A 21,388-nucleotide genomic window follows, 5' to 3' on the forward strand; every position below is an offset into this window, starting at 1 on the left:
GCAAAATGATGCTATGAACCAGTTTGTCACACTTTTACTAACAGACTGGAAAGCACAGGCAGAATAGTGGGCTGACAATCAGTAAAGTTGTGTTGTGTCAAAGTGCCCCCACTTTCCAAAAAACCCCAGTGTCCCTCCTGTAGGAATATACAAACTAATGAGGAAGGAGGGAGCAATGACAAAATCAGAGTAAGCATTCAGGACATTTAAAGATTAGAAGGACCTCTGAAAGAAAATATTGATTGTACATGCCAGAAATCAAAGGGAATGTACATATTGAAGGGAAAGGCAACAATGCTTGGATCATTGTGGCATATTTGTCTGATAACTTCCCTAATTTTTGTGTAATTTCATGATTTGACAGAAACAAAACATCTAGCTGAGAGTTATGGGCTCAGATAAACAGAATTTCTCTGAGCTCTGGATTCTGTTAAAGGAGGATAATCTCTCTAAAGAAGCCAGTTCAGTCAGTTTACAGAGTCTAAACTGCACTGAGTGGTGAGTTAGCACACCTGGCTGCACACACACTCCACTGCAATGGTTTGTAACACACAGGAGGGCACAGAGCCCAGCTGACTCCTCTCTACTATTTTATCCTTTTCACAGCTTGCAAAGTTATAAAAAGCCAATTAAATTGCTCAACCTTCAAACAACAGCGTATCTTCAACTACTAGAAAGCTGATCATCCCAACAGGTGCATGAATTTAAGACTGGAAAACTCTACTGGAAAATATGGGTTTGGGATACAAAAAGGTACACAAGATTATCTTCCAAAGGCTGATTTTTTTCTCTTCAGGTTTTCTCCTGCACTCATGCTGCACAATTTCAGAGTCTGAAGCCTTTGGAGAGGTCCAAGGGATCTAAGAAAGGGGACAGGAAAAGGAGGAGAAAGACAGAAACAGGTGATCTGCATGCAGCAGCAAAAAAAGGCTTCATAAACTTAGGAGAAGTCTACCTTCCAACAGTCTTCCAGATTGAAAGGAGGCATGGAGTGCACTATAGGAGCAGTTGTAGCAGCCTTATTAGCAGACTAGAGTAGAAAAGAGAAGGAGGACATTGAAAGAAAGGAGCTGCCCCAAAGAGACATGTATTTCTTCATATACTTGAACAGTTAATCTTGTCACAAGAAGTTTGTGAAATCAGGGCCCACAACAATTTGGCTTTTAGAAAAAAATTATTATTACAGCAGAATAACCGTTACATTCAAAATAATGGACATTTGTACAAAAGTAGAGTCATACAGTCAGCAGTGAACAAAACTAGTAAAAATATCTCTTCAAAGTATTGTCAGAGGAGCATCTTGTGATGACAAAACCCGTAGCTAAAAGACATGGTAGAAAACAAGAGCTGAGTCCAGCAACAAGAAGAGAAACTAGACTGGGGCAATAACAACTCTGAGAAACTCATATACAGAGTAATGCAAAGCACAGAATTGTTAAACCCTTTGCTACATGAGCTGACCTTCATCTTCACCATTATACAAACAAACCCCTTCAATTATTGGTTTTTGGTATTCCTCTGAGGATCTGGCACATTGGGAAGAATTTCAGGAAGTGCACTTTAGAGGTGCATACAGCAGTTTTCTCTCCAGGTAGTTTAACATTAAAATGCAGGCTTGTTCATGTATTCTTCCACTGTCTAGAAACAAAAAAAACAGATACATTATGGAAATCTGACATTTAAATCATGCCATAGCACAGCTGTTGCTAAACTCATTACACCAGTGGCCTTTGCACACAGTGGCTGAGCTCCATGTGCACAGGGCAGAGCAGGTCAAACCTGCTCAACTCCCACAGCACAGCCCAAGCCAGTTCTATGACTGTACTGCTCCCTTCAGGATTGTGATGGATCCTTCACTACCAAGGGAAAAAAATGAATGAAACCCATCACATCCAACTGTTTTTGCCATCCCTGGCTCAATGTTACTCATCAAATTCCAAGTTACAAGAGAATTCCTGCAGGGTTCTGAATAAGGGTTATATATCTGTGCTCTGCAGAAAAACTACACAGGTGCTTCTGAATGAAAGCAGAGTTTGCCAGCACATACTCTTTCCAATTTTAAATGTTAATAGTAGGTCATGTTTCCAATGCTATTAGTGAAATAGATTTTTCTGTATTTACATATACATATGCACACATAAAATATAAACTTAGATTATGTTCTTATATTAAAGAAGTATCTTAGATACATCTTAAACTATTTCTTAATAAACTCCAGCAGTTAAGCTGCAAGAGAGCATCAGCTTTATGAAAAGACCCTCCAGATGATACCAAAAGGGTTGAATTGAAAGCTTATGTAACTGCACTGTTGTTCCTGTTGAAACAATGTAAGACACACTTGGATAATTTAAGTACCAGAAGTGCTTGGCTGTGTTTTCATCTCCTGTCAAACAAAGATGTATGAAGATGAGGTGTTTGCCTTTTGTCCTCCTCTGCCTTACCTCCTGCAACATGTCAGAGTCTTCTATGGCTTTCACTGCAGTCTTCTTTGAAGTCTCTTGTACTTCTCCACCAATTATAAACTCATCAAGAATAAAATAAGCTTTTTCAAAATTAAAGATAATATCCAGCTCGCATACCTGCCAGAACAAGAGGCCACAACCACGTTTAAACCATGTTTACAGTATTGTAAGCACTACTAGGCCAAAAGCTGTTGTGATGATCAAATATCCTCAGCATAAGCACCCTTGTGGCAGGTAGCAGGGTGAAGAAACAAACTGCATGTTAAGTAATATTGAAGCTTCTGCATATGTTCTCTCCACATTACTGACTTACAGCAAAGATATTCCACTTACCATTAAGTTCATGTTGGTTGTCAGAGATCCAAGCTGACTTCCTCGCCCACTAAGCTTACCACAGGTCCTACACAGCCCTTGTAGTGTGGGTCACCTAGGTTCACAGTTTCACAGAGCAAGACAACTCCCTTGCCCAGCAACAGCCACCAACTGCTTTTTAGTTTTGAGGCAGTACAGACATGTCATGGCACACTGACTTAACTAAGATATGAATTAAGGCAGGCAGGAAAGTTTCAAAAATGTTCAGAGAAAAGATGGGTCTATTGTATTTTCTAAAGACTTATTGAAAGACTTATTAGGACCTTCTCTGTATCTTTTATTTAAAAACACACTGATTTTATCTTTTCCTCTATGTCCTTAATTGCCACACAGTAGCATGAGACACACAAAACCAGTATATCTGAAGCTGTCAGGAGAGAGAATTAAAGTACTTTTACCTGTTTTGAGTTTTTGAAATTATTTTTCCTAAAGCTTTCCCCTCAAATTCTGTTCCAAGACAGACATACAAAGCATCAAGATTTATTCTGGTCAAGTGAAAAAAGGATGGAAAAACAATCTTACGACCATTTCAGCACTGTTTTATAAAATACTCTAATAATTAATTTCATTCTGGATTGAGAGCTCCTGCAGGACAAGTGCAGCAGATGGAACACAAAGCAAATCAGCTCCACATAATTTTGTTTATCAGACAGACTGGAATGAGTTCATGGGAGAAAGTGAAACCTACGTTTCCAAAGTATCTGTCCAGGAGCTCCACGTATCGATGAACGACCTCTAGTGTCAGGAGCTCATTATCCTGGTCTTCTATTGCACAGCAGAAATACAAACTAGCATACCTGGGGAAACAAGCAAAAACAGGCAAAACCATGGCAGTGAACAGCTGGCATCTCAGTGCTCTGCTCATCTCTTACACGTCATTCATATGACACTTAAGTCTTACCTAGTCTCTAAAATAAACATTTTCTTTCCCTGTTACAGTGTCCCAGAGAACACTTTTGAAGTTCCCATGATTTAAACAAACAGCACTACAGCAAGTGGGGTTAATTAAACTGTAGGAGAAGCTACCCCTTCTAATTAAAAAATAAAAATAAGGCAAAGATGAAAGAAGTTACATCTCAGTAAGCCTGCTGGCTGTCAAATGACAGTGTTTTACAGGGGGCCAGAATGCATGAAGCTGCTTAGACCAAAGAAGCTTTGTAACTAACTTGCACCAAAATTTTATGTTTAAACCAACCCAAGATCTATTCAGCTTGCTGATACTGTGGCTGGAGGCCAACTTGTCACAGCTTCTGATAAGATGTTTATATCCATCTCATCACAGCATGAAACTCAGCTTTTGCTAAATGGGAGATGATTGATTTACCCAGTGTACTACCCATTAAGGCTACATTTGTTTGCTACAACTTTAGAAGAACAAACAAGCAGTTAACATTAGCCATCGTGTAACTGGGGACCAGTGATTTCTTTGCAAAAGGAAATGAGAATCAATACTTTCCAGAGCAACAAATATTTCAAACCCAAAATTTGACAGAATTATGAAAGTGCCTTGGAACAGTTCCTCCAATCTCCACAGCTGATAAAATCCGACACACACATCTCAGCCAGGCTACCCTGTGGAATTTGAAGGGGCAATGAGGTCTAATACCTTCTGAACACCCATACCTATTAGGTTACTCCTGTTTTTCTCATTTGACCAGTATTTTCCACCCCACAATCAGCCTGCTGGTTTGTCCAGGTACACTGCCTAACTCAGCCCAGTGCTACGAGTGTTGTTTGCTGCTTTTCCTTAAGTGAGCCTTTTTCCTCTTCTAGCATGAGTTATTAATATGATTAGTGATTATACGTTCTTACAAAATTACTCACACCTTTTGTAAACAAGCTTGAGGTCTTTCCAGTCAACAAAACTACTTGTTTTTTGATTGCGAGACAAAATAATCTGAATAATTTCTCGAATGATCTTTTTCTTCTCTTTATCAGGTAGAGTCGTGTACCATTTCTGAAGCCTTAACTTCCCCTGCCGACTGAACAGCAGTATAAAGTGTATCTAGAGTAAACAAAGCAACATGGTTAACACCAGGGCCATGGCCAGGGAAGAGCATTCCTCTGCCTGGCACCAGAAATCCGAGTCCTGGCCACACACCTCCAGCCCTGGCATGATGGTTGGACGTGGTGTCAGTGAGGTCTGGGGGAGGCTCAGCACGGCAAAGATCTCTCCTCTCTCCTGTTTCTTATCCACACAGCTCCCCCCACCCTGTGGCACATCTTTCCTAGATAAACCCTTTAAATGCTCTCCTACCCATCCTCCTTACCTTGTGCAGACAGCAGCTTTGCTTCCTTTCCTGCCCCTGCCCTGGGGAACAGGAGGAGCATCACCACTTTGCAGTGGTGAGAAGAGGGCACCACCCCCTCCTTCAGCAAAATCAGATATGTCAGCAAAGGGACTTATCCACAACAGGAGTAGGGAAATCAGGATTGGTGTGGCAGAAGACTAGAAATATGAAGACTGAGATAGCAATCACAATCATTAACAACTCTGATATTGCACTATTTGAGATCACAAAAGAGCAGGTTCCTAGAAGAGGCAATAAGGGGCAGAAGAAACCTACACTGGAAAAAGCTTGACTGGTTTTACTGAAGAAATCAGGATATTAAAACCTCAGACAACTGTAATAATGAAGGACAGACCTCAGTGAATAATACTGTATTAAATAAAGGACAGTATCTATACTGCTCAAAAATTTCAACTTTAAAGCCAGTTATAACTTTACAAGGTTTGACCAATGATTGTTTCATGCTTAGCATAAACAGTAGTACTGAAATACACAAGAGCCAGCTTTTAAATGCCCGTGGGGCTTTGGGAGAAAAGTTTCAATTCACATTTATATAAATAGTCCTATTAGCAGTGATCATAGTGTATATTAGCAGTATAGTATCCCATTCACCCAGAGCATGAAAATGGCTTTAGGAATGCAGGACATCAATTTGAGGACAACATCATTCTACAACAGGACATCTGCTAAATGGAAAAAAAAACCCTACAAACCCACCTGGGGGGTGGGGGGAGATGGAGATGTGTTTAATGGCTGAAGACATCTGAAGTGCCCTGCTCTTGCCAGGCATCCTGACTGCTGCTCTCAGCAGCTCCAATCCCAGGACCCAGGGGTCTGCAGGAAGGGTAGCCGTAGCTATATCCATGTTTGTCACAGGTACACTGCCAGTTGTCCATACAGTCACTGGTGGCTTCCCCTGATCTTGGGGGCACCAAGGAGAAGCACAGGAGCCTCACTTTCCTCACTGGCTCCCAATCCGTGCAAAGCCCTGATCCAGCAGGTCTCTTACTACATCCCTTACCATTAGCCTAACCTTATCCTTCCCTGGAGGTTTTTCAATCTCTACCCTAATCCCTTCTGCTCCTTGTTTCCTGTTCCAGTTTATTGCTGTACCTATACTTCATCACTACATTTCCAAGTGAGAATTATAAAGTTAAAGGTCACAATCCCTACCAAGATTACAATTCAGATTTCTGTGAAGATACAATAATTCCACACTCTGGCAAAATCTGAGCAGAGAAGTCAGAGAAGCTTCTATACAAAAAAAAAAAAAAAAAAAGGGGAAAGCTACTGGATTTTAAACAAAGCATTCATTCATAATTCAGAACCATTCTCTAGCTATTGAGTTGCACAGTTGTTGAGTAATCTGGAGATAAGAGTTCTGACTATACTATGAACGACTTCAAATGTGGGATCATTTTAAGGAAAGGAGGAAGGTTTTAGTCATGTGTGTCTTTGGCAGGATCTACTACTGGATATAAGGCTCTTGCCATTGCTAGTGTAATGTGCTTGATAAAATTACAAGGATTTTGCAGCTGCATTCTAGTGAGTCCTATAATACTCTCCAGACAAGCTTGCTTAATAAAAACAAGTATGTTGCTGGCAGGACACATGGCTGATTACAGTGAATAGCAAAGCACCATGGTTTTGCCTATCTCTGTTCATGTTAGCAGGGTTTTAACATGGGAATCTTCCAGCTGCCAGAGTTATCCCTTCTCAGGTGATGCAGGGACACCACTCACTGTCCATACACTTGGACACTGAGAGGAGCTGGCTGAATGAAAGGCAATTTTGCTTGCTGCACAGCACATTAACTCCAAAGCCCTTGTAAAGATGAGGCAGTTTTGAAAACAGAGCATAGGTTCCAAAGGTAAGAGCAGCAGGTCAGCAGGAGTCCATCCAAAAGCCATTGAGTAGAGGAAGCAGCTCTTTGATAAACAAATTTCTAAAAATATGGTGAATCATCTGACAGGAGAGGATGAACAAATTTGACTGAAAATGCAGAGAATGAGTCAATGAATCTCTATCAAAACTTGACAGCATGTACAGCATAAGACTGTGAGCTTTGTGGCATCCTTTGCCTGCAGTGCTTCAATAAGAAAATAAAATGAAAAGGTATTCTGGTTTAGGGTCAGCTGATGGACTCAAGAGACCTTAAATCTGAGCGTCTGCATGTAATACATATATATCTGCAGAACTGCAACCTTATGCCTCTAAAAGGTTAAATACCAACAAACCAGGGAATAACTGAATATTTCCACCACTTTCTGCCAATTACATTACTGGAGGATGTCATGCTTCACCTATAGGAAAGTGAGCTGCTCTCCACTCAAAACTGCTTTGAGAACTCCACTGTTTCTTCTACACATGTAGGTGATGTCTCACCACCATTTTTATGAGCTGAGGCAATGTTCTTTGCAATCAGAAAATATCCATTAATGCTTCTAAATGTATGAACATTCATACACAAGCTCCAAAAATCTCATTGTTTGGGTCTTCTGTCCCACACTGTTTCATATGCAGACTGTAACTGCGTACTTCATGTGGCAATTTTATTATTACAGAAATATAGACAGAAAATGCACAATTCTAAATTTTATAGTCCACAGCAAAATAGTGCACCCTCAAGCCCAGGTACATATCACTGGCCAGCTAAGAATTATGTAACAAAACAGCTTATTAGAAAGCTGCAGGTACTTAAAAGCAAAAATATCGTGTGTGAGGTTTCTCCTCTTTTGGTTCTTCTTCCTTTTTCTAATTTCTGAAGCCCCTTCAATTTGGGAAACTCTTTAGGAGGTAAATAATACATTCTTAAAAGGTTAAATGGCTTTTAGCATTTTCAATTTCAACATCCAGTGCTGTTCCATTCAGTTCAGCTTTGCTCTGCCCAGCCCCACTGTCATGACACAACACATTTCTCACTCTCATGGCTCTGTTCATTACATCCCACTGGAAAGACTCTGATGCATCAATAAACCTGATAATATTGAAGTACTGCACAAACACAGATCTAACAGCTCATCTGTTCCTTGCTCCTTGACTGTGAAAACATATTTGCTTTCCTATAGTGCTGATGACAAGATAGATGTTGATTAAGAAATTTTTGGTTCATTTTCAGCAGCCAAACTGCAAAGAGAAGCAGATTACCCTGCAATGCTTTAATCATCTTTAAAAGTTCTAATTCCAGAGGAAAACAAAGGCAAATGACTTGCTACAAGCAGAATACCTTAGAAAGCAGGGTGCTTGGCTCCCTTTCTTACCATCCCAGGGCATGCTGGCTGTGATTAACAATCACCAGACCCAGGGCTGATGCCAGAGGGAATTTTTAGGTCCAAGACTGAGTGAGTTGAGATGAAGAGTAAGTTCCTAAGAGAGCACTGGTTTCCTTCACATGTGGAGTCTGTGGAGACAAGCTTTAGTCTGGGAGCTGAGAATAATTTTATTAGCTTGTTTTAATGAATCAGACCCAACCACCCACAGCACTGTGCAAAATGACCTCCATAAACATCAGTAAATAGTCCAAATGACTGCATTTTTTATTTGTAGGCTATTGGAAAAATAGTTTTTGGGGTTATTTTTTAGATCAAACATTTAAACATTTAAACATTTAAAAATTTCTAAGCTAGAACTCTATCCCCTTCTTGTGCATTTATGAATCAATTGCAGCAGAAAGTTACTTAACAGATTGGAAAGTTATGGGGCCTTCTGTTCTATCAAGATTTACAAAACTGTACCAGGATAAAAACCAACACCCTTAGTTTCAGGGCTATTTAAAAAAATCAAATGCTAGACTTTAACATAAAATAATTTACCAATAAATAGAATAGACATCAAAAATGCAAAATACAAAAGGTTTACATATTCATGAGCAGCAAATACGAGAGAGCTAGATGAAATAACACACACTGTGATTTCCTTCTACCTTCTTTGGGAGACCTTTCCCTCCTTTAACTAATGGGCTGTAACAATCTGATAAGCAGCTCACCCAAGCTTGTCTTCTGGACTGCTCCCTGCCAGGACTGCAGGTCCCCTTTGGTGCAGCCTTCCCCACTGTTTGGCCATTACACACTTCAGACTGATCAAACACATCACAACTGGCTCAGTAGTTTCAAACTTGGATCATTTTTGCCTTTACAGAGGGTTTAAAATTTAACCTAATCTGCAACAATTAGTACAACTGTCTAAAGGGCTGCATTCCACTACATACACAACAAGCCACTTGCAGGGGTAGCAGATAAAAATGAATACATGAGAAAGAGACTTTCCTAGAGCAATTTCTCCAGTTCACTGTTTAATAACACCAACATGTAAAAGATGTCCCATTTCCTCCTACAAGGTGATCTCCAGGGGTGTGCAAGAGGCTCTAATTCACCCCACTGTGAGAAAGAACAAGCACTAGAACTGCTGCTCCTCTTCCTGTAATCCAACCTGCATAACATGGGCTGACCGGTTCCAAACCTGTTCTGTGGCATCTGGCTTCACCATGTCCCCGGGGGAGGAGAGGGGAACTCATCAAGGAGCCTCAGGGGAGGGAAGGCAGAAGAGGAAGCCTGCAGAAAAAAGAGCAAGAATCCCCTTTCCTGTCTGGGTGTGTGGCTGGGCAAAGATTTACTTTGTGAGGCAGATCTGTCACTTCAGCAGCTCTGGGCTTACACTCTGCTTCAGCTGGAACCTCTCCAAATTCGGTTAAGAGCCCTCCAAAATCAAAGCCACCTTTATAAAACAGACACCTGAAATTCACAGGCAAGTAAAATCTGCAACTTAGGAATTGCTATCCTTGAACAGACATCTTGGCAGAGCAAGGAAACTTTCAGCTTTCCTTAAAAACTTTCTGTAGGACAACAGACAATACAAGACATGCTAATCAATGAAAGTTCCCACACCACATAAAATGGGATGTGGGATGAAAATCCAGACCTTCAGCTGCCAACAGAAGCCTGGGGAAAACCAGCCTGACTGGCTGTACCTGGTGGAGAGGAAGCTACTTGCCATGATAAAGTTCTTTTTTAACTTAGTCTAATTTCCCTGAAGTCTGCTTGATCTGCTGCCACTGTTTTAGTCTAATGGAGTTCATATTCTGCTTCTCTTTTACTATTTTTCATTCTTTCCTCTGATATGAAAGAATCTATTTCCCAATATAGACAGCTGTCCAGATGTTTTATCAGTATTTATTTGTACAACACAACTGAAAATGAACAAAACCTACTTTCATTAAATTTTCTCTTTTAAAAAATATGAACATTCACATTATTCCAGCCATTAGCTTTTTTTTTTATCTCTAAAACATTTCAAGAATAAAAAATTCCTTTTAGTTTTTGCTTTGTTCAGTGAGGTGGGTTTTTTGTTTTGTTTTGAAGGTGGGAGGAAAGTAAATACTGAAATTAAAAAAAAAAAATAGTGAACACAGTTGGTTTGGAATGCCAGGTGTTTAGGGTGAAATGAGAAAGATGCACTGAACAGACCTATTGACCTATTAGCAATCTACCCACATCAGGACAAGACAGTATACTAACACATTCAGGTACAGGTATTTTGGTATTCTGCTGTTACATGAAATCCCATCTGGCTACTGACCTTTAATAAACACTCTGGGGTTTCAGACACTTCTAAAGCAAATATGTAAAATTCAAAACAGACTACTTTATTAAAAATATTAATTTCCTTACTTGTTTGCTCTGTCACTAAAGCATTTATTCACAGCAGCACAGGAGCTGACAGATGTTTGTTAAACACTGTTGGCTCTCAGCTTTAAAATTTCAAACACGTACTTAGTCTGCATGATGTAAGCAAATAAGAAAAAAGAAAATATACACAGACCCAGCAACACAGAAATTCTGAAGCAATGTATTGCTGCCTACCTGGCACAGGATTCTTCCTCACTTAATCTCCATTAGGAACATTTCTGAGCAATTTCCCCTGAACAATACATCCAAAGTCCATGCAATAAAAGCTGTGCCAGATCATTACAGGCACACGTGACCATAGTTACACATTGATTTTATGCTTTTCATGATGCAGAAGTCACCCTTATCTTATTACAGAAGATTTAAATGGACCAGCACACTAGCATTTTAAGGATATTTATAACATATGCTATCAATCCAGACAGCAACAACCTTCTTGATAGCCTCACTTGAGTTAAATAAAACTATAATCAAAACAGTATAGGTGAGCTCAAGCTGCTCACTCCTGACCCCTAACTAAGAACCAGAAAACAAAGCTCAAGGAGTTTTCTCAGTGCCCAAGCTTCTTCTAGCTCTGTTCCCACTTATCTCTATAGGAGTCCTCACCTTGGCTCATCCCTCACAAACTGGGTGGCATTCCTTCACCAGTGAATCCATTCCTCCCTACAGCACAGGCATGGGCTGGTGACATTCCTGCCCAGTGTCCTCCCTACAGCACAGGCATGGGCTGGTGACATTCCTGCCCAGTGTCCTCCCTACAGCACAGGCATGGGCTGGTGACATTCCTGCCCAGTGTCCTCCCTACAGCACAGGCATGGGCTGGTGACATTCCTGCCCAGTGTCCTCCCTACAGCACAGGCATGGGCTGGTGACATTCCTGCCCAGTGTCCTCCCTACAGCACAGGCATGGGCTGGTGACATTCCTGCCCAGTGTCCTCCCTACAGCACAGGCATGGGCTGGTGACATTCCTGCCCAGTGTCCTCCCTACAGCATAGGCACAAGCTGGTGACATTCCTGCCCAGTGTCCTCCCTACAGCACAGGCTTGCCTGTGCCTCCTCCTCACAGGCTGGGCTGTCCCACCAACAGGGACAGACTTCTTGCACTGCTCTGGAGAGCAGAGGCAGCACAGATTTCCAAAACAGTTCCAAAGGGGTGGATGCAGGCAATGGCATCCAGGTTTTACGGAGGATAATTACTCTTTATTTTCTTAAATTTTTATTCCTGCAAGTGGAATTACTGCAGTTTTCAGGTAATAAGCAAGCACAGACCCAGGCTGGAGTTTGCCTCAGGCTCTGCCATAGGAGAGCAGGCCAGGGAAGCAGCCACACCACTGTCCCTTCAGTGTCACCACAAGACACATAGCAGGGATGTGAGCCTGCTGAGCTCACAGAAAGCAGCAGTTTGAAGAGATTTGAAACAATTATTAACTAGGTAATCACATCCCTTCTGCCTCCTAGGCTGGGCTCTTAGATGTTTTTATTTGCTTACATGATTTTGGGAGGCAGAGGACCACTTCACTAGGTTTCTACAAGGAGGAAAGGACCAGGGGAGAGGCTGAACAAGCTGCTGAGAGCTACCCCTAATTCACTACAACCCCAGTGCACTTTACAGGCACAAGAAGCTATTTTTCCAGCCTGCTCCTTGAACTCCAAGTGAAGAAACAGAGCTAAAATCTCACTCAGTGGATTCCAGCAAAAGGTTTCTCTTTTAGTTTCATTTCCACTTTGTCTTATCAGTTATTTACTGGGCTTTCCCTGCTACATGAAGGCACTGCAGTGCCCTTCCCTTGCCTCTGACCTCTCCAGGAGCAAAGTTAAAAACCTTTGCTCTGGGACAGAGCAGGCACACACAGATGGTGACAAGCTAACCTGGCTCCTCAGGCAGCTGAGCACTCCAGCCTGGCAATTCCCGTGTGCAGATTGAACAGTGCATATTGGCAGCAGCCTCATACCCATTCCTCCAGTTCCCAACAAAGATGCTCACAGAAAACCTGAGCTCCAAAACGACTAAAGATACATATGAGCTGAGATCATGTTTACAACTCTGAAAGAGCACAGAATAATCTTTTGGAAACACTGAAGCATTAAACTTAGGCATTTTCAATTGAGAAATTCTCCATTCTCCCTTTTAAAATGGCATTTTTTCATTAAGGTAAAAACTAACATGGATTTAACCTAAGTATAAACATAAAAGAAGCAATCACTGTTTACAGAAGCAAGGGCCAGAGCAGAAAATCTTCCAAAATGCTTTATATGTTGATCCAATATTTAACCTGTAGAATGAGAAAGGATCAAAAATTCATTCTGCTATTTCTCCCAAGTCCTGTCATGAGACTTCAAAGAAAGGAAATGCCTGGGGTACTGCCTCTTTCCCATTCCATCTCCTGAGCCCAGGGGCTGTTGAGTCTCATGCAGCACTTCCCACAGCTTCCCTGGAGCTCAGAGCACACAGGCACTCGCCCAACACCCCACCTGCTCTCCTTCCAGCACACAGCCTTGCACAACAAAGGCACAACATGGTACATTTCTGCATTTCACTCAAACAAAGAGTCTATTTTTCATTCCTTTGTAGTTAGTGCCCATCACTTACCCCAGGGGGCTAAGCAGAGGATGGTGACCACAGAGCTCCTGTGCTGATTAACAAGCCACTGAGAACTGCTTGAGTGTCTGAGCAAAACTATCCCCAAGCTCCAAAAGCAAGGCAACAACAGGCATTTACTGGTTAGTGAAGAGGGATTTTAATGCCCTCCTTAACAGAGGAGAGCAGATGGATATCCTACATAAACTCAGCAAGCTAGAGAAGAAAAAAACACTGGTGCATGGAGTACCTGGGGTTGTATCTGTAATACTGAGAAACACACATCAGGACATTCCAGGTCAGACAGGCACGCCAAGCTTGCTTTCAAACACGCAAATGTAAATTGCACCTTTACATCCTAACCCAAAGCCTTTACATGCTGTATTCCTACTCCCAAATGATGTGCCATGCTTGCAGGACAGGATCTTGCAATTCCCTCTCTACATTGCAACATCTGCAGAAATGCAAAGGCCCAGGAGTGGCACTCAAGAAAGCACAGAGCCAACTCAGCCAAGAAAATGCAGATGACAGCCTGCAGGAATAGGACAGTAGGAAATGAAAGGGCAGGAATGGAAATCAGTAACAGGGCACATGTGATAGAATTCTTTTCACACAAGCAGTATTGTTTTAATTTAGGCATCACTAGCAAGACCATGACTGGCTCACAGCCTGATGTGGATGCCAAAGCATAAATCTTGCAGGTGCTTGAGGGAGGGGTAGCTCTATCTGCCCTCCCTGACTCACCAGTTTCCTCAGTGCTTTCATCACTTTGTCCTTTTGCAGCTCTTGCAGGTAACTGATGGCTTCAGAAAGTCCATGGGATCGTTTATAAAGCATGGGATTTTGGAGCAACTAAAGACATGGAAAAGCAGCAAAATCTGTCATTTTCTTGCCTCATGACAGACCCAGCTGCCCATTATCCCTGCAGCCTTCTTCCTGCATTTGCCATCCCTAAATGCTTTCTCTAAAGCCCTCTAGGCATCCCACATCCTAGTAACTCCTGGCTCTGAAATGCCTGCAGTATCTTTATTTCTGAGCAAAAGATATATTTTTTTTTTAAAGAAAATATTGTTACACTGCTGATTATTAAGCAAATAATGAGCAGATTGTCTTTTTTTTTTTTTTTTTTTTTGCTTTTCAGGAATGAGCTTAATATCCAGGGATAGTAAAGCATGAATGGCAATTCCTACATGGCCTGAGCAGGCTCCAGTATTAAAAAGTGACCATCTGTAATGGTCATGGGCACTCGGAGAAAGAACATCCAAAACTGGCAAGTCAGAGATTACACACTTCCAAAGAACTGTAAAAACATTTTTCCTCACAAATCCCACAAAACATTGTTCTGAAATCCAACTGAATGACAGAGAGTAACAGAATGCCAGATCAGCCCCTGAACTGTACTCTCATCTAAGCAGCTTCCAGAAGGACACAAGCATAAGGAACAGAGCATGTGTAAAATCATCTGGTAGTCCCACCTCCAAAAATCAATAGGTTTAAGAATTATGGTACAGAAACTGCATGCAAACAACCCACTTGTGGCCCCACCCTCTATGTAAAGAGGGTTTACTGGGACACCCACAGCACGCTCAGCAGTGGACCGAAAACAGTCATCTACACTGTGTGAAAAAGTATTCCCATTTATCTTTTATACATTTAGTGACTAAATATTTTACAGGATGTACCCTGATTCTTTGTAGAGCAACCAGTCTTCAAGTGTTCATGATTTCATGTGTTTCTATCACTTCCCCTGCAGTCACCCCTTTGCAAGCAGAAAGTCTACAAACTCAGGATCTTCTACACAGGATGCCATTCCATTGCCATTATGTACTACCATAGTAAAAACTCACTACAAGACAAATCAACAAAGAAATACCACATGAACTTTTTTTTTTGTCATCTAGTATAAGAATTGCTGCCTCCAACAACACACTAATTTATTTGTCATTTTCTCTCCTCTCATCTGTTCTAATCTGTTGCCTTCCTTGTCTTTCAGAGGTAAATGCCTAGAGGCAAAGTTCATTGTCCTCCTGCGGCCAATACACAGCTGTATCATGAGTGGAAAATAAGCAGTCATTCTTAGAACTGTAAATAGTAAATTCTGTGCAGCACTGAAAACATCTTTTGCAGATCTACATCCATTTTCACCATTAAGGGCATTGAGAGTGTTGATGATCTCAATATTCAGAAGAGCTGAGAGTTCATTTCCAAACACCAGGGAGGTGTCAGCAGCAGTCACATCAACTAGTATTTCCACCCCAGCTTCTAGATCAGTGACTGGTTATCAAAGTCTTGCTAAGTGGAAACAGTGCTTGCCAACTCCTTTTCTATTCAGGCCAAGTACATTTTTAGAGCAACGGTGCTCAATGGGATTCTTTTGATCTTTCTCCAGGGTTTCAGATCAAGCCCACAAGTACTAATTTGTCTCCCTGTAGTGATGAGCAGCACAGGTAGGCGGGAATCAGACCCTTTACTACACAGGCACCAATTCTGAGCAGAGCTATGCAAGCAGAGCTCTGTATGTATTCACAAAAGTAATCCTGGTAACACTGAGGCAGCAGTAGGATCGAGGTGTTGCAACACTTACAGGCACAAGAGACTAACAGTAACACATGTCCTTGGGGAGACTTATCTTTTTCTCCTCTGTGCTCTCTCCCCACTCTGTTGAGACAGCAATCCTTCATAACATGTATCTCTGCTGCACCCACATATATCAGGAAGCAGAATTTAGTCTTTCTCAAAAGCAATTTAAAAAAAAAAAAAAACAAACATGTCACAAAGCACAAGCTGGTCATAAAAGCTGTGTTTCTTAGCTGGATATGAAATCAGCTCTGCTGAACAGACTCTTCCCTGAAACTTACCTGGAAATCTGCAGAGAGCAAACAATTGGAACAACCCTCTTGCTAAGACATGGCACCATCTGCACAAGCACCTTTAATTCCACCTCAAAACACAGAAAAAGGTGGCAAGCACAACTTGGAAAACAGAGGAACCAGTCTATGGAAAATTTCAATGGCCTGTGTAAAGTTCACCACTCATGAGCCTGGATAAGGCTTATTCTTGGTTTATAAACCAGCAAACCCTTTTTCCTTGACTCATAAGCGAGTGTTAACAACCCCTTTCCAGAGACTAGATGACAAGAGGAATTTAAAGCTAGAGCTCCCTGACAAAAGCATTGTTTCATCAGCACCAGATCCTCAAGAGAAGAACAGGGTAAGGCTGACAGCACTAATATGATGCAGTAACACCAGCAAGTGTTTGTACTATGGCCTCAAACAAAAAATAAAAATAAAATTCTTACTTGTAAAAATGCACACTCACCTTGTAAAATTCTAACTATCAATACAGCAGCCAGACTCCAGATCATCAATAGCAGCACTCTTGTAAAAGCAGTGCTCCCCTGGGACTATCGTGAGTGCTTTGAAAACTGGCATTTGTGAAGTACCCGCATCAAGGAGAGTTCGGAGATCACATTCCCTGAAATCAGCTCCCATATTAACTGACCTTCAAGGGCAAAATAGGAACTCCAGTTGTTTACATAAGCTTTACCAAAGGGAACTGGGTATGTAGGGCTATCTCAGGGTGTAACCAGAAAAGTCACATCTCTACAGGGACTTAAGGTGTGGAGACTGCGTTGCCATTTGTAAACTCATTACTGTGCATATTCTATTTGCAAATATAATGACAGGTACACCTTTCTAAATACAGGAGACTAACACATATTTAGCATTCTGGCTAAACCACTGAAGAGAAACAACACAGCTCTGCCTTTGAGGATAGAGACAAACAACAGCGCTTGGCCTCCACTGAAGGAGTTGAGAGGCTTCTGTTCAGCTGCACTGCCAGCAACTGGTATTACAGGTGCGCACAATGGGCAAATTGTGCAAGACAGAAGCTCGGGGCATGCCTGTAGAACCTGCCTCAAGCCTGAATTATCAAGCAGTGAGATGGTTTCTCTATTAAAAGGCATCACTGACCACCTCTACTTGGGAGCCTGCAGTCCCCTCTGGGGAAAATCTAGCTATTGTACTCCGATGTTGGCCATCATTCTTAACAAAAGAGAGCATCCACAGCACCCCTTTCTGATCACAGCAAACCAGCACCAAGCGCAGCACTGGAGAGGCGAAGGCTCTCCCTTCCCGGACCCCGTCCGTCAGCCCTTTAACCTGAAGGGCTGCTGCCCCTTCCCAGCCCTGGAGCCGGGTCGCACGGTGCCACTGGTGACCGACAGAAGGTTCAGAACCAGACCCACACGCTCTCGCTGGTGCGTTCGTGAGCCGATGGAAAGGCGCAGCCAAATCCCACCAAGCCCCATCAGAGCCGGCCGCGGTGCAGCAGCACCCGGGCTGGAGGCGGGGCTGCAGTGCGAGCCCTCCACTTACCTGACAACAGGGAACACAGCCGGGGAAAAGCTCTTCCCAACGATCCCGCACAAGAAATCCCACCGCCCTACACTGACCGCCGCCAGTCAGCCTAAAGACAGACAGACCCACAGGAAACCTCATCGATCCTTCTCCCGGCACTGGAGCCGACTCGCACCTCAGCTCCTCGAGTTACAGGAAGACTTTTAAAAGCCCCTCTGTAGCAGCCTGCCTTCCCTGGTCGTCTAAGGCAGGCTCTCGGCGTGACCCGAGCTCATCCCGAGGGTCGGGAAACAAAACGGAAAAGAAGAGGGCTTTCATTTCCCCCGAACAGGTGCGAGCCCCGCTCGAGCCCGCCTGGGAGCGGCTCTAGCGTGCGGCGCGGCCGGTGCCGAGGCAGCCCCGCTCCGCCGGCCGCGCTCCGCGCCCGCCCAGGGCCCGGCTGCCCCGGCCCGGCCCGCTCACTCACCATGGTGCGGCGGCTGGCTGGGAGCCGGCCCGGCCCGCCGCTCCGGCCCGCCCGCCCCGCTCAGGTGAGGCCGGGCCGCATCGGCTTCCCACAATGCCCCGAAAGGAACTCGCGGCGCTCCTCCCGCCGCCCGGGCAGCGCCGCGGGGCACGGGCCGGGCGGGGCCGGCCGGCGGCGGGGCTGCTGACAGCCGCGGGGCCCGGCCGCACCTGCGGCTCGGTGAGCCGCTCCCAGGGCGCCTGTCTCACCTCGGCAGAGCCGACACCAACAAAACGCACTTCAGGTCATCCCCCGTCAAGCGTCCATGCCCTAAAGACACGAGTAGATCTACAGGCATGATTGCTCTGCTGCCCATCTCCATCAAAATGGAACTCTGATGGTTTAAATACCTTCACAGTGGCTGGGCTTGGCTCACCGGTGCTTTGTGATGCAGCTGAATGAGAGGGCAGGACATCAGTAAATCCCCGTAACCTGTGGCAGGGATTTGCTGATAAGCAGCTGGTGCCAAAAGAATGTGCAACATCCACACACTCAGCACTTGAATCAAAAGATCTAAATCCAGGCCTAAGGCTTCTCAATTCTACGAGGAGTCTGATCCAGATACAAACTACTGCAGGAGCATAAAGTGCTTAAGTCCCATGTCTTGTAGTCCAAAGGAGAGACATCTCCCAGAGCACAGCATGCATCAGTTCAGGATATGGATCCCAGCTGCACAGGCAGGGGAGAACTGTGCCCTGCTCCTGGGTGCAGTGGTGCATGTGAGCTATCAGTGAGAAAGGCAAAGAAATGCAAAGGCACCTGGGGACTTCAGGGATCCCTGTGGTGTCAACAACAACCCTTCTGCAGCCTCTGGCTTCAGAGAAGGAAGAGAGATCCCTGGCTAAAAGCAATTGTGCATGTACAATAGAGAGGGCAGTTGGGCTGAAACCTGCTCCCATTTGGAAGCACAAATTTGCAAGAGCAGAGTGCAAATGCAGGTGTGTGCTCCTTATGCTCGTGCAACAGCGTGGAGGTAATTTCCACATTTTCCCAACTGTGCATGACTCTACTCTGCTCAGCCCTCCCTAAGTTTTGGGTTGGTCTATACAGACACACTGTTCCTGGAGTCCTTCACGGCTGCTTGCTGAGCTGTGGTTTCTGCATCTTGCAGCCCCAGCCCACCAAGCAGCACGTGGCACACTGTGCTGTGATGCTGCCGGCTGCCTAGTGCTCTGCTTTCACTTCTGGAGTGCACCACACACACAAAGTGCACGGCCCAGCTGCCCCACAGATCTCAGAGATACTCCATCTGCTCACTGCCCTGGCCTCTGCCCTTCCCGAGTGCACAGCCCGCGCCCATAAAGCAGCACTATCTCCAAAGGGCAGGAACATCTCACACTTTGTGCTGTGGGGTGCAGCACATACCCTGCCGTGCTGCCAGACAGCACGGGCCTCACTGGTTTTTTACTGGGGCACCACCTTGCCTTCAGTGAGCCTGCCAAATACATACTTAGTACAATCAGAATCTGTTAAAGCAGACCAAAACCTTTTACCACATTCTCCAAAAGACACACAAAGTGCCACAGTACCCATACCGCCTCTCCCAGGAGATGTCTGCCTTCCCCATAACCATGTTCATACCCCTGTCCCTTGCACCCCCAGCTCTACCTGCTGTGGCCTATGCAGAACAGGGGCTGACCTGCACTTAAACCCCAAACACTGCCTTGGTGAACGGGCAGTGCTCACAGCACTGCAGCTCTGGGAAAGCCAGGTCTCAGGGAACACTCAGAACTGGATTTGCCTAACACACAAGAACGTGGACACCACAGTGCAACAGATGTGAGGCATCAATACTTCCATCTCCAAAAGGAATTTAAAATTAAGGGATGAACATACCCCTGACTCCCTACCTGTGTAACTTACTCAGGTGATGGGCAATAATATTTTTTTGCTTAACAACTGTTCCCCTATAATTTTATTTTCCTATGCAAAGATCTTACCTAATTAGGCCATAAACTCAAGAGAACCAGCCTGCTGCTTGTGTGTTTTTGCAAGTAATCAGAAAAAAGCGGCAGCAGCAGCAAACACCACATGGATAGAGTGAACATTAAGAACAGTAACCAAAGTCAGCCTATTATGGCCAATCTTGAAAGCTGGCAGAGAGAAGCCCTATAGAAGCCTGCAGATATAGGATCATGCCTAAATTAGATCCTTTCCAGCTCAGAAAGCCAGGCTGCACTTAATGACTGCCTAACTAGCCATGGAAAGGACTTGGAATTCTCCCCTCCCTGTCTCTCTTCCACTAGCACTGTGTAGCTGTATAATTTTCTTATAAAGAAGATAACCATCAGTAGTTCCTAGCTGGGAAGTTTGAGCTATTAATGTCACTCAGCAGGGGGAGGCAGCTGGGGCACACAGTTGTGCCAGGTGAACCAATGGGGTGAACTTATGCCAGTTAAATGCCACAACATGAGCTCCTTCCAGCGCTTCCCTTAGGCCCAGTTAGTTAACTTGAACATGAATGTTTGCAAAGTAATGCATATTTATTTCTCTAATTCAAAACTGCTGCAAAAAGCAGGTTTGAGACCCTTCTTTTTTGGCTTCCTTTTCTGCATGGAAGGAGTATAAACATTTTCTTTCTTAAGGGTTCTTTGAAACAGGCTTTAAAGAGAGGCAAGGAGCTTTTTACTGCTTTGGCGTATTTTATCCTCTTTGCTTATATTCCACTCTCCTAGCAGCCTGTCATATTCAGAAGTAGAAAACACTCACACCAAGAGTTACAGTGGATTCAGTGAGCCTTGAGTGCCTACACCTGATGAAAAAACTTCCCTAGCTCCTAAGCAGCAGTTTTGGTGGCTCTGGGCATTATTTATGTGAAAAGAAGCCATTGCTAAAATGTCAGATGCGTAAACCTGCAACAGGCTTTGTCTTGGGTCCTCCTAATCTCTGCAAGCTTTGTGTATTTCCGAAGCTAATCCTGAAACATATAAGTAAAGCTATATATTCACAATGATTTACAATTAATTGGGAAGTTATTTTCCTATGCATTTGAAGAGAAACAAATCCTGTCAGCTTCAATTAAGAGACACAAACTACTGTCTAAAGAACAGTAGGGAATTAACAAAATCTAACATGCTCGCTTTCTTGGAAACAAAACTGCACAAGCTTTCCTTCTGGAAAAACCCCAAACTATC

The 21,388-nt window shown here is 43.7% G+C and overlaps 1 protein-coding gene across 2 annotated transcripts; it reads right to left on the minus strand.

Annotated features, from left to right (window-relative positions):
* Positions 1-1,155: 1,155 nt before the first annotated feature.
* AP1S3 (adaptor related protein complex 1 subunit sigma 3) lies at positions 1,156-18,293 on the minus strand. Of its 2 annotated transcripts, none has more exons than XM_021553664.2 (5): positions 18,216-18,293; positions 4,661-4,839; positions 3,523-3,631; positions 2,442-2,579; positions 1,156-1,638 (listed from the first exon to the last, which is right to left on the minus strand). In XM_021553664.2, exons 1-5 carry the CDS (start codon positions 18,216-18,218, stop codon positions 1,603-1,605), a joined length of 465 nt encoding a protein of 154 aa, XP_021409339.1. In that variant the 5' UTR covers positions 18,219-18,293; the 3' UTR covers positions 1,156-1,602. The 2 variants fall into 2 exon arrangements, with proteins under 2 accessions (XP_021409339.1, XP_021409338.1); XM_021553663.1 differs by lacking the exon at positions 18,216-18,293 and adding an exon at positions 14,133-14,163.
* Between the last annotated feature and the right edge of the window lie 3,095 nt (positions 18,294-21,388).

The sequence above is a fragment of the Lonchura striata genome, chromosome 10, assembly GCF_046129695.1.
Source record: "Lonchura striata isolate bLonStr1 chromosome 10, bLonStr1.mat, whole genome shotgun sequence".
Lineage (NCBI taxonomy): Eukaryota > Metazoa > Chordata > Aves > Passeriformes > Estrildidae > Lonchura > Lonchura striata.

Coding starts and splice junctions, on each gene's coding strand:
- AP1S3 (XM_021553663.1), bottom strand. CDS start 14,153: ATGAAAGCACTGAGGAAACTG. Junction 4,840..14,132: donor TGAAAGCACTGAGGAAACTG/GTGAGTCAGGGA, acceptor TGTTTACTCTAG/ATACACTTTATACTGCTGTT. Junction 1,639..2,441: donor ACTCTGACATGTTGCAGGAG/GTAAGGCAGAGG, acceptor TTTTGTTTCTAG/ACAGTGGAAGAATACATGAA.